At 42.7% G+C, this 12,750-nt stretch overlaps 2 protein-coding genes across 5 annotated transcripts in view; one reads left to right on the forward strand and one right to left on the reverse strand.

Annotated features, from left to right (window-relative positions):
* On the reverse strand, positions 1–7,169 carry EXTL2 (exostosin like glycosyltransferase 2). 2 transcript variants are annotated; one of them, XM_086753083.1, is made up of 5 exons: positions 7,066–7,169; positions 4,779–4,848; positions 3,187–3,614; positions 1,816–1,886; positions 1–1,214 (listed from the first exon to the last, which is right to left on the reverse strand). In XM_086753083.1, exons 2-5 carry the CDS (start codon positions 4,781–4,783, stop codon positions 723–725), a joined length of 996 nt encoding a protein of 331 aa, XP_086609209.1. In that variant the 5' UTR covers positions 4,784–4,848; positions 7,066–7,169; the 3' UTR covers positions 1–722. The 2 variants fall into 2 exon arrangements, with proteins under 2 accessions (XP_086609209.1, XP_086609208.1); XM_086753082.1 differs by lacking the exon at positions 7,066–7,169 and adding an exon at positions 6,373–6,775.
* SLC30A7 (solute carrier family 30 member 7) overlaps positions 6,975–12,750 on the forward strand; it is a 25,016-nt gene continuing 19,240 nt past the window's right edge. Inside the window, exons 1-3 of one of the 3 annotated variants that reach the window (XM_086753080.1) lie at positions 6,975–7,094; positions 7,233–7,334; positions 11,754–11,867. In XM_086753080.1, the coding sequence (XP_086609206.1) occupies positions 7,015–7,094; positions 7,233–7,334; positions 11,754–11,867 (296 nt within the window). In that variant the 5' untranslated portion in view covers positions 6,975–7,014. Of the gene's footprint in view, positions 7,335–11,753; positions 11,868–12,750 lie in introns of all 3 variants that reach the window. The other 2 variants (XM_086753081.1, XM_086753079.1) reach the window with 2 other exon arrangements.

Consider the following 12,750-nt stretch of genomic DNA (forward strand, 5'->3'; position numbering starts at 1 on the left):
TTTCAGCAACTCTAGGCAAATTAATAATAGGACATAAAGCCACATCAGAGATAATTTTCCACTATCTCAGCCACAGGAGATATTGTAGGCAATGGTTTTAGGACTATTAGGATTAAGGTGAGGTTCTCTTTTCTGCGTTGCTTTCACAGCAGCTTCAGGAACATCTCAGAATACAGAAGAGCTTATATACAAACTTCAGAGGGGTTTTGTACAGGAGTCTAGAAGCCTGGCCAACAGTTTACTGCAGCCCTTCTGTAGTTTCACTGGGAACTGGGTAGGAGGAAGTGAGGAAAGGACAGGGAAGGCAAGGAAGCATCTCAACATATAACTATCAAAAATAGGCCGAGACCTCATTTGACGAGATACATATATTTGGGGAAAAAAAAACCAAAACAACAACATAAGCGCTGAAGGTTAGGAGTGTATTTTGTCTGCATGTTTCTGGAGAACTGGCCTAATTAATTGTACAAGCTTTTCCGGTTTTAAGGAAAGAGGATGACTTCATCACAGCTAAACATTAGTACATATTCTTTATGTTTTCTCAAAACTTACCTTGGAGAATTAGTAAGAAAGGAAAAAACATACCTAAAAAGCCAAATGGAAAAAATTCGGAGGCTACAAATAAACATGGCCAAGATATAGTAATTACACCTTCTTCTGTCCTTGAACTCGGTACAATTCACTGAGTATTGTTCAACATCTAACCCCTTAAATTCATTGGCTTACATTTTATTTTTGTGATTGGCATAATTAGGAAAACCAAACTGAGAAATCATGATATTAGAATATTTTAGAGGCATGCCATCATAAATATTCACCAGTTTATTGACACAGTAAGATCTCTGTAACAAATGCTCTGCTCGGTGCCACATTCCGGAATAGCCGCTGTTAGTGTCTTTTTCTAAATTTCTTATATCAACAGGCTTCACAAACACTCCCGAAGGCTTGCCCGTATGCTTGGCTACCAGGAAATTCATGGCGATATCATCACAATTTTGAGTTTCATCTATTAAGGCGTAAACAGCTTCTGGCTGTCTTTGAAAGTCTTCTAAATACCCGCTATGAAAAAACGCTGCACCAATAAGAACCATAGAATACTGATCTCCGTTTCCAAATCCGGGGTTCTGCAATTCGAAGCTGCCATAACTGTATACGCCTGAAGGAGTAGAAATGTGCTTTCTAGGAATAAATCCCACTATATGCTCTGGAAATTGCTGAAAGAAAAAAAAGAAATTTAAAAAATCAAAATGAAGGCCACGCTGTGAAATGTGTGTTAAATATTTCAATAAGAAATTTATGCTTTTTTTTAATATATATATGGGAGGAGCACAAGATTATTGCCATGAAAGAATTAAATTGTTGCCATATGGTCCTTTGATCTCCATAAACGTTGCAATTAAATGCAGTTTTGTAAAACTGACACAGTATCTCTCATTCCATATCATGTACTGCCAAGAAACATCTATCCACAATTTGCAGCTGTGTATTTGTCACGCAAAATAAGTTTACAGGCAATTTCTCTTAGAGGGAAAAAACCCACACACTTTTGTTTTGCAGCCTACTATCAATTTAAATAATTCAGCAGTCAGCGACTTCAGTGTTCATGTACAAGAAGAGTTAAAAATTTGAATGTTACAGATTACAGGTACAGAATATTTCTGCAATTTCAACTACTCAAAGCTTCAATCCCTCTAAAAATTAACTTTATAGATAGAGAATCAATGGTAAAACATTATGATACAGCATTACTCTAATTAAAACCACTCATCTCAATTTTAACTCCCACATACTGCCTGCCAAGGTGCAAAACATTACCTGCCAAACAGAAAAGGCAAAAGCAAGGTCATGAGCACTGACTAGTGTGTCATCATCCATCATTAACACAGCTGGAGGGAGGGAAAACAAAAGAGAAACTTTTAACTTTTCAAAAGATTAAATACATGAGCACAGTATGCAGCATAGTTAGCTGTGAGACTTGTATAACCATTAAGCTGAACTGCAGAACTGAATTGTAACTTTTTTAAAGTAGATTTGAGATTTCAAAGCGAAAGCAAGGTTGCAGCTTTATGGTAACTGGAAGCAAACCTCAGTTTTAGATTATTTGCCATCCCATAACAAAACTCAGCAACCTTTGATCACCTGTAGTACAGCTGGACAGGTATGTGTTGGAAAACCTGGAGTCTTTGGCAAAGCAATTTAAAATTCCACTAATCATGTGTAAAAAGACAACAAAAATAGTTAGATACGATTCTTTTGCATTTGAGATTTATCGGGAATTCTTAGTATAAAATTTTACCTGTCTCCCCATTACTTGCAAGTTCTAAATAAGTAAGCTTAATAAATTGCACAGGCAACATTCAGTATGGTTAACTACAGAAGGAAGAATCTTTGCCTTAAATTTTAGGCAAAAGACTATCAGGAAGTGGAAAAGGAAAGACATTATTAGGTCAGAACTCTAGATGCATTAAAGCTTTTTAAGTTTATTATCAGAATAAATCCCATAACAGTAAATAAAACACTTGGGAAGTTGAAGTTTCTAGTGTCTTCCTAGAAGTCATGGGTTTTAAGTAGCAAGGCATGGTAGGAAGGGGGCAGTAAATAGAATTACCTTTACTAATAATGAGTAAGGTCAGGTCTGTAATGCAACATATGGGGTTTTTTCCACTTGAAACAAACAGGGCTTATTGTTGTGCTTCTCCTGGAAAGAGCTTAGGAAGAATATTTAGAAGAATAGCCAAAAGACTGGGGAAAATACTCATGTGCTTGAGAACTTAGTCTTAAAATGAATGGATTAAATCAAGTCTTTACCAGATGACTTAAGTCCAAATTAATGCAGAGACTCAACAAAAACATGCACCGTAAATTTCAGTTTACGCTATAAAAGGAAGAGAGGCTGAACTGCCTACGTTTGCTTGCCAAAGGAAATGGAGAAGTTGCAAAAGCCCATGAAATGTATTTGACATCCCTCTTTTTTTCCTTACTCTTCACTGAGCGCCTCTAGCCCGTTGGTGCTGGTGTGCATCTGATCTTGTAACATCGGTTTCTTCTACATTACCCACATTCTATTACGTGGCCCAACAGATCCATGGATTTATTACACAGTATAATTCAAACCATCTCTCTTCTAGCATTCAGATTTTAAATGTGAAAATAATACTGGTAGTAGCGATATGAACTGCTGGTTACCTTTTGTTTCCAGCTCAGGGAAATTCTGGAGTCTGTTCCTCATGCGATTTACAGTTTGAACTTTAAAGACAACAGGGACGGGATGAGGCCCCAGGGAATTCCACATTTCCTCTGGTATCTTCTCACCAATGTTGTTCCACACAACAATTACTTTATGGAGGCGGGGGATGGCTTGATAATGATTTAAAAGCTTTAGCAGTAAGTCAGTTCTATTATACGTCTGCATAATAAGAGTAAACGAATCTGAGGCAGACTGACTCTGGGTTTTTGGTTCCCTTCTCAAATTGGGCATTTTGTCATCTTTGACACTGGGAAGCAAAGCTGTTAAAGCACCTGCCACAAGAAGTAAGACAATGATCACCACAGAAGTGAAGCGTAGTAGGCGGATTCCCATAACTCTTCCTGGAAGCTTACAGAAGTGAAAATACCTTTAAAACAAATAACAGGAAAGGAAAAGTCATTAATCCCATGTATAGCTAGTCATCTCCCTTACTTGAGCAAAACTCACACAGTATTAAGTAGACTATTGTTTCAGTAAATAAATAAGGAGGATTTTAGGACTTGGGCCAATGACTTTCAGCTGTCAAGACACACTTGTCGTACTTTTTTTGTTAACTTTGAATTTCATTGTTCTGTGAAAATAAATCTAGAGTCATTCTTTACCTCTAGATTGTTCATAATCTCTTATTTTCTCATTTTTGGTTGAACGTTTACATACCTCATGCATCCAGCTGAAATTAGAAAGCAAATTTGTACAAATATTCAGTATTTTCAGCATTGCAGGAGCTCTGCCTTAGCAGGGAAACAAAAGGGAGAGAAGATGCCCTTTCAAGAGCTCCATCAGAAAGGAGGAAGTTAAATGCTTTTTCTTTTTCCGTTGCTCAGGCACCATACACAGAAGGAACAATCTTTATCACTGATTTGTTTAACATTTTGTCAATAGTTTGTGTATCTGCTTGATAACGTTTATTAATGTGGAAAATATTATTCTGATTATACTGAGGCTATTAACACAGGTGGAGCACAAGAAACATGCAACAATATCAGCAACAGCTGGCCTGCTAAATCTAGAGCTCGGCAGAAACTGGAAACGTCAGATGCGAGGTGCTATGGATCAGCTAACTAGGGGAGCAGCCTTAGTATAAGGCAGGGGTTTCTGGATCCTCCTGATTTTGGAACTAAACAGGTGCCCTCAAAAAACAGTTCCTACAAAGGTAGCCCTGACATTCATGCCTCTTAGGTAACATTCCCAATTCTCCAGACATTTATAAATTGTAATGTCAGTAGGATCCAGCAGCCACCACGTTCCACAGTTTACACTCCAGTGTGTCATCAGCATCTGTTCTTCCTTCTTTACTCACAAGATCAGTATGAACTGAATACAAGATGGATATTCTAAGCTTACTACTGATGTTACTCCATTGGTGATTTCTAGGCTTTCAGCGGGGAATTCTGATCAAATTAAGTGATTCGGGACAGCCCCATCAATTCCAGTTTTTGAGAGATTATCTATGTGTTTTTTTCACTGTGCGTATAACATCCTAGAAAACATGAATGTAAATTATTTTTGTCTAAAAAACCTCTCAACTTACCTCATTGTTGCCAAGTAGGATTGTTTTTACCCCCTTGTTTTTACAGGACAGTCGTTTGTGATCTTTGAATCTGTTGGAAATTAAAGGGACTTTATAACCGAAGACCAACAGTTATCCCACATGCTACCCAGCATTCTTTTACAAGTAAACGTTCCTCTCAGTTAGGGATTGATGAACACATTCTTGGCAATTACACAACCCCTTTTCCTACTGCTCAGTTAAATAACTGTCTCTGCCTTTCAATCAATGCTCCAGGAAGAAGTTAGTAGACCAGCTGGTTAGAAAGAAAAGCACAGCATATGCCTCTGCTTGTAAAATCGTTGTTCTGTACCAATGCAGTGTCTGCGTGTTTCCTCCTTAGGGCCAGCTACAGGGACACAAGCAGGTCTCCAGCACCTCACAATCTGTTGCTTTGTTCACCAGGCACCACTAAAATATATACTTGGCTACCGCAGTCAGGCAAGTAGTCCCAATAAAACTATTTTATTTTTTGGCTCATCCCCTTCACACTCTCCTTCCAGTTATGTTAGAGGTTTAAGATGCAGCATTTTTGTCTTCCCGTCTGGTTTGGCAGCTTGGCAGAAGGGAAAGCTCCCAGGTTTTCGGAGGGATTTTTGTTCTTTTAAGACTAGTTGAACAAGGAAAGGGAGTTTTTATTTTTGTGTTAGGAATGGTACTATATAAGTTTTGAAAGCAAGAATGTGTTTTTAATAATTGAACCTATGTGGCAGTTTGCAGGAGTAATTTGTTTAGGTTAATCTAAACTTACTTTTTAAAATTACGGAGTTTCCAGTTTGTGTGGATACCAATCTGAATACATCCACACATACAGGTCTTCCGAGATATGATTTCTAATTTTACTATTGATTTATTTTGTGAGGCTGGAGAGGTCACTGAAACTATTCCCAGAAGCTAATAACCTGGGTTGGTTGCTTCATTTTAGAGGCGTAAACAATTGTGCCTGACTTTCTGAAACTGACTGGCAGCCCTGGCTACTCAGCATTTCTTAGGTCCACCACATCTTGGTCATATGTGCTTTTAAAAAGGTGAACCTTTGATTCTCTTTTCCCAGTTGCAACCTAGACACAACGATACTTACCAATACTACCGTAACGATTAATTAGTTAAAATGTAATCGCATACTTAAGAAGAAAATATAAGTGTTGTTCACTGTGGTAATGAGAGTTCCTGGCTTGCCACACATTCTTGTGTTTACTAAATGGTGTACTGTAATGATAAGTAAGGACAGTATTATACTCTTTATTTAAAATAAATAAATGTCTACACAGAATCTTTACGATCAGCACCATGACACTTTCCAGCAAGAAAGTACCGATCAGTTTTGCCAATTAAGTTATGAAATTGCAATTCAAGACTAACCTCTTAAAACTCTTACAGTACCCCCCGCAGAGAACGCTCATTCCAAACAAAATAAGGACCCTCTGTCAAAATACAGCGTTGAAACCCCTCGTCCCAAGAAGACGACTTCTGCCAGGGGTTCCCCTCCTGGAGGGCAGCACCTCCAGGTAAGCACCCGCGCAGGAGAGCCGCGCAGCCCCCGCCCCGCCCCGCGCCCCGCCCGCCCCTCGCTCACGTTCAGGAGGGCGCCGCTGCCCCGCCGCTCGCTTCCCGCCAGCGGCCAGGCTGTGCTTCCCAGGCCGCACCAGCGGCAGCGAGCGCGGCACGGCCCGGCAGGCCGCTCCGGTGACTCAGGGCCGGCCCCCGGCCGCCGCACACCGCTTCCTGTGGGGCGTCCCCTCCGCTTCCTCCCGGCAGGCTGCGGTTTGTAGTCCGGAGTCCCGCCGCGGGCAGGGAGGTCCCGTTCCCGACCCGCCCGGCTTTACCGGTCACGCAGCTTCACCCAAAGCGCGGCGTTACGCCGCAGCCCGGGTCCGGCCGCGCGGTTGCCGGGCCGCCGTGCCCGTGCCGAGGGGCAGCTGCTGCTGCAGGAGCACCGGGCATGGCGAGCGGCACGCGGCGGAGGGGAAACCGCGGCAACCGGGCGGCAACCGGGGCCCCGCAGCACGCCAACGTCCCACGGCGACACGCCCCCTCGCAGCCCCCTCCTTCCCGCCGCGCAGGCGCGCAGTGGTAGGCCGGAAGCGTGACGGGCGTGTGGGCCGGCCGCGGGGGGAGCGGTCTGGCCTCGCTCGCCCACCCACCCACCCGCCTGCCCTGCCGGCCGGGCACGCCGTGCCCCCCCGCCCCCCCCCCCCCAACTCCCGGCACCGGGAAGATGTTGCCCCTCTCCATCAAGGACGATGAGTACAAGCCGCCCAAGTTCAACCTGCTCAGGAAGGTGTCGGGCTGGTTCAGGTGAGCGGCCCGCGGCGGGACGGGCCCCCGCGGAGGGGCTGGGGAAGGCTGATGCCCGGCAAGCGGGTCCGGCCTTCCGCCGCTGCCTCCCTCCTGTCGTGCCAGCGGCGGCTGACCCGCGGTGTGCTCCCTGCGCAGGTCCATCCTGGCCGACAAGACCTCCCGCAACCTCTTCTTTTTCCTCTGCCTCAATCTCTCCTTCGCCTTCGTGGAGCTGCTCTACGGCATCTGGAGTAACAGGTACCGGGCCCGGTGCGGGGCGGCCGGCGGGGCGGGAGCGGCTTCCAGCGCGCAGGAAGCGGCGCCTCCCGCCGCGGCCAGTGCCACGTCTGCCTCTCGGCGGGGCCGTGCGGCCGGGCCTCGCCTCCTGGCCCGCTGTCGGGAGGGGCCGGTCGGCTGGGGGCTGCTGGAGAGCTTCTCCTGAGTACCGACCGGTTCCGCCATCCCCCCTTCCCCAGCCGGTCCCCGACGGCTGGGGCCGCGGGCGCTCCTGCGTGGAGGCGCGACGGAGGAATGCTTGTTGAAGCTGGTGTCTTGCCGGCCGTGCTGAGGAGGAGGAGGCCTGGCCTTGGCGTGAACTAACAGGACGCAGGGGTCGTACCCGTTTCCTGCCTGCCGCTTGCCACAGAGATCCTTTCCCTGGGAACGTGGCTTTGTGAGTTGATAGCTGAGTGGCAAAACCCAGCGCTGCGCCAAGCATCCGTGTCTCTGAGTGAGAAAGAGGAATTAACATACGCTGGTATGGCTAAGTGGTGCATAATAGCACACAAAAAACAGGAGGGACCTGACTAAATTGCTACTGAGGAGTAATAGTAAAATGTAAGTAGAAATGCTTACTTAACTTCAGTGTTGATGTACGGTGTACAGGCAGAGAACAGACGATGGTGGTAGTATCTCCATCATGCTTCATTCTTACTAGAGAAGTTGTTTTATGGTGGTGTTTCAGTCTCTGTGTTACTATTTCAGTTCAAAGTGGACTGGCATGGAAATGTCACTTAAGCCCAACAGGGTGTCTTTCTACATGGAGCTTGAAGCAGTCTTTATCAAAAGACACAGATTACTGGGACTCTTAATCAAGAGCCTTGAGTGAACACAGCAGCGTGGGTTTGGAAACAGTTACATCCTACTGTTTATTATGTCTCTCTGAATCTCTCCAACTGTCCTCTAAAATCCTTCACCCTGGTTACAGCAGTTCCCGCTGTCGCACTAGGGAGAACGCAGTCCTGTCTTGGGCACGGACTGTCTTGGCAGCGTGCAGCCCATCTTGGACGTGCTTGGTTTTCACTTTGACGTTGACTCACTTTGCAATTGTGTGAGGGTTATTGTATGCGTAGTCTGTCTATTCAAGTATGGATATTTTTTTTAATAGCTCAGAAGATGCAAATATTTTTCTCAAAGGTTCCGTTATAAAGAGCTTTATGTTCATATGGGTTTGTTTTGATGTCTTTCTTTTAAGCGTAATATTTTTTCTGGTAGCGTGTCTAGAAATAAAATCTATACTAGAAAAAGTCCTGTATATGAGGTAACTAAACTGAGAAACTGAAGTGCCCCTTGCCAGAAATCTGTCACTCAAGTATTGGACTTACTGGAATTGAGAAGAGTCTTATTTATTTTGTTCATTATAGAGATGAAGAATTGGGATTTGCTGCATAGTCATTAGTTGGACGTCTTGTGTGTATTTCAAGTCACTAATTTCAGGTATCTTTACACTAAGCCTAGATTTTGAGCTAGAACAGAAGAATATCTTAGGGAGTATCTCTTTAGTAGCACCTCTTTATTCCGATGTGGCCTGTCTTGGGTATGGCCAGTGCCTGATGCTGCAAGTGTTAGAAGCATGATCTTGAATTCTCTTGTCTCTTGTGTCCTTGATTATGTCAGTGAGGGTAAGATAGCACGGCTAACAGGCTGCCGTGGTTATTCAGGTGATTCTTCCCTTGGCTTCCAGAGACTAAGGAATTTATTTTTAATTGTGATTCCGAAAAGTACACTTTCATCCATTTAAATTTAAGCAGATTGCTGTGAGTTCTTTGACTAGGATATTCTTATTTTAAAAATCAAATCTGTGATTTCAGCCCCCAAAATTTTTGTCAGCAAGTTCTAATAGTCTTCAATTTTATTTATTTTTTTTTTATTCTTACTTCTTACATTCTCCTTAGCTTTTGTTTGCCAAATAGATTGTTTCCTCACCTCGCATAAGTATTTTGTCATTTTTATGATCCTCTTAGAAATACTCTGGTATGTTGATGAAATGAGATTGGCCTCTTACTAGGATTCCTGTCGTTTGTGCAGCTGAATCACTTGTAGCTCTACCTATAGTAGAGCCCGTTTATGCCATGTGGTGAATTGCATGGCAGACACAGTCTGTACTGACCCCTGTTGATAAATCCGTGTGCCGCTGGCTACTTGGGAGATGTCAGCTTAGGTCTTGGAAACCACTAGCAATCTCTGTTTAGTTGTGCTTATTCCATTTCGTAATAATTGCAAACTTACAGTTACTGTCACCCTAATTACTTTCCACCTGAATGTTTGGTGTGTTTTGTGGGTTTTTTTCCCCCACTGGATCTTCTTTACTGTTCAGAACCAAACCCAAAATTAGCTTTTTCCCTAGGGATGTTAACTGGTTTTGGGTAGGGGGAAGCTGTCACCTACACCCTTCAAGAACTTGACAGGCAATTCCATTCTGCTGCTTCATAGGCTCCCAGCTAAAACCTTTGATCCTCCTTTAAAGTTTGTTCAAAACAACTTAATCTGTTTCCTGCTTCGGTGGCTAAAACCCCTAAGGACAATTTATCATGCCATCATCCTCTGCCTTAAATGTCGTATAGTTGTATGTACATATACCTCTGTATGTGTCCACAAAATAGAACTGTAGAGAGAGCAGGACTTTTGTTCTCTCTCCTCTCCTCCAAACCCACTTCTTCCGCAGTTGAGAGACTTCCACGTCTGAAACACTTGAGATTAATCTTGAAATTTCTTTCAGTCAGGCTGAATTGGTTTGGTGTTTGGTAATGTGAACTAGTTCAAACTTTGGCTAATGAAACTTTGTATTTGACTTCTGTGTGAAAATGTGGTTGTCCTCTAGAGCTTGTTACTGCTGGTAATTCAAGAAGCAAGTTGTGTATATAATTGTTCTGAGATAACCAAAGGATTGGGAAAATTGAACTTTTGGAACAATTGTAATAACAAATGCTCATCAGTACTTCTCTATCAAATGTCTTTTCAAATATGAAACAATTTTTGTGTTTCAATGCACATACAGCCTACAGACTGATACAAGTTCTACTGACCGGGTAACTTGTGAACTGAGTTAAGTTGCTTTGAACTTTGTAGGGTAACACAGAATGCTGATCTTTTCCTGTGTTTGTCAGTCAAGACTGTAGGTTGTCTGTTGGTCGTTGAAATAAACCATTTTAGAAGTGGTCTTTCAGCCTCTGCTTCCTTTGGCAACTAGATAAAAGGGGAGTATGTGTCTTCTAGTCAATAAATAGAAAAGAACATAGGTCTGATGCTTTGGCAATGGCATCAGGGACTGGCTTCTCTGCTCAGGTAAAGTGTGAAAACAGTTGTAAACATAAAAGATGGCTATTTAGGAAAGGTATGGAGCAGTCAAAAGTACTTAACAAGTATATAACTTGCTGTCCTGCAGGCAAAAGAATATGATCTTGGAATTTCCAGTGTACTGAACCTTCATTTTTTCAGCCTGCCCTACTCATAGAAAGTGTCGAGTTGCTGCAGTGTGAATGAACATCAAAGACAAATTCTCACCTGATGATGCATTAGTTCTGAAATAAGATGCTTGAGAGGAAAACTGCTATGCTGAAGTAGACTGTAAAGTCTTGGAATGTTTGATGTAGCGAACTAAAATTATCAGTGGAGGACTTCAGACTTTGCAAGCTTAAAATATTTTGTCACAGGCATATGTTTGTCAAAATTTTGTGAAACTGTTTTGATTGATTCAATAGGGGTTTTTACTGCAGACATCAAAAAATTTTTCATCGGTTTTCCCTGTATATGAGAACTCTTCCAAAGTATTGAGTTTGAAAATTGATTTGAGAATATTGTTTTTGTAAATGCTTAGTATCATCACTATGGTGGTATTGGTAGTCTTCCGCAGAACAGTTTGAGTGTCACTGTACTAGTTAACCCATATACACACTGCATAGAATAGATACTCAAAAGCAATTACCTTTAAACCCAATTTTCCTTTTTAACTAGATGTGAAATAGTACTTACGTTGGGTCAGTATTTAAATGCAACTTGTGTTTATACTCTTTTCTAGCCAAATTTGCTCATATGGTCAAACTGTAAGTTGAAGTATAAGAACAAATACCTACCGCTAGAATTACGTTGGTGAGAGGTGCGCCTGTGGGTATATCTACTCCAGGGGCTTCTCTTTGTGTCAGTGGAAACCACCCCCACTACCACCAAAATCGTATGCTAGGAGGACTTTTTGCTCTGCCCTCTTCCAAAGTGCCTTCCCTAAGCTGACAAAACCAGTTTTGTCATCCTGTTTGTACTGGTGATCTAGTGTGGATTTCTCCCCTTAGACACACAGTGCATTCTCCTAGTGTTTAAAAGATTAAATGCTGTTTTTTTCGTACTTGACATATAGCCTATGGAACATAACTTTTTTTTTTTTTTTCCTCTGTTCTTTTCCAGTTTAGGTCTAATATCAGATTCTTTTCACATGTTTTTTGACTGTACTGCTCTATTGGCTGGATTAGCAGCTTCAGTTATTTCGAAATGGAGGTCAAATGATGCTTTCTCATATGGGTAAGAAACTTCAGGCTGTGCCTTAATGTATTTTAGTAAATGTCTAGGTGGTAATTTTTCACTGGATGAATAAAACCTCTTTTTGAAGAACATAGAAAAGCTATATTGCAAGTGTAGGTTTTTTTTAAGGTGAGTCATTTAAACCTTATAAGTTAATATCCCCCTAGAAGTAGTGAAAACGTAAGGGCATTGCTTTTGTGGAGCAGGTTTATTACTGCTAAGATCTCTGTGATCATACTGGAAAAAGCAAGTTACGCAGCAGAAAATTGCCCTGCATTATCATGTGTTGATGGCACCGGTGTGAGTAAGAGCAGCCGCATCATGGGTTGGTCCTCACGGCACAGGGAGGTGCATTGCACAGAATCTCAGACTGCTCGTGCGCCGTGCCTTCTTTGGAACAGGTTACAGCTGAAAAGAGCTGAGTCCCAGCGATGCTGCCCCTGAGACGATAAGCCATGCTTCTCTGAACCAGCAGGTTCCAACGGTTGTGGCCACGGTTAACGCAGATCCTCAGGGCTGAGGAATGTCATCCATACTGCCCTTCGTGGATATATCTGCTGCAGCTGGTTCTGTTGCAAGGGCGCTTGGTTCCACTGCACACTGCAGTTGGGACCTATAAAACAGTACTGCGATACAATATGATTAATTGGTGATACTGAGTAATTAACACCAAATGAACTGTAGCATGGGTTACTGCATTTCCCATAGCGTTACTGACCTGAATGTCAGCATTTAGCTTCCACTGTCTTGCCTAAGCATGAATCATGTAGTTTGAAACTTAAAGCACTGTTTAATTAAGGCAGAAACTCCAGTGTTCCTAGAAGAATTGATTATAGTATGAACTAATTGCAATGAAAGCAGGTTCTGTATTAATTACTGTTGT

The sequence above is a fragment of the Chlamydotis macqueenii genome, chromosome 8 (assembly GCF_036417535.1).
Source record: "Chlamydotis macqueenii isolate bChlMac1 chromosome 8, bChlMac1.mat, whole genome shotgun sequence".
NCBI classification, from domain to species: Eukaryota; Metazoa; Chordata; class Aves; order Otidiformes; family Otididae; genus Chlamydotis; species Chlamydotis macqueenii.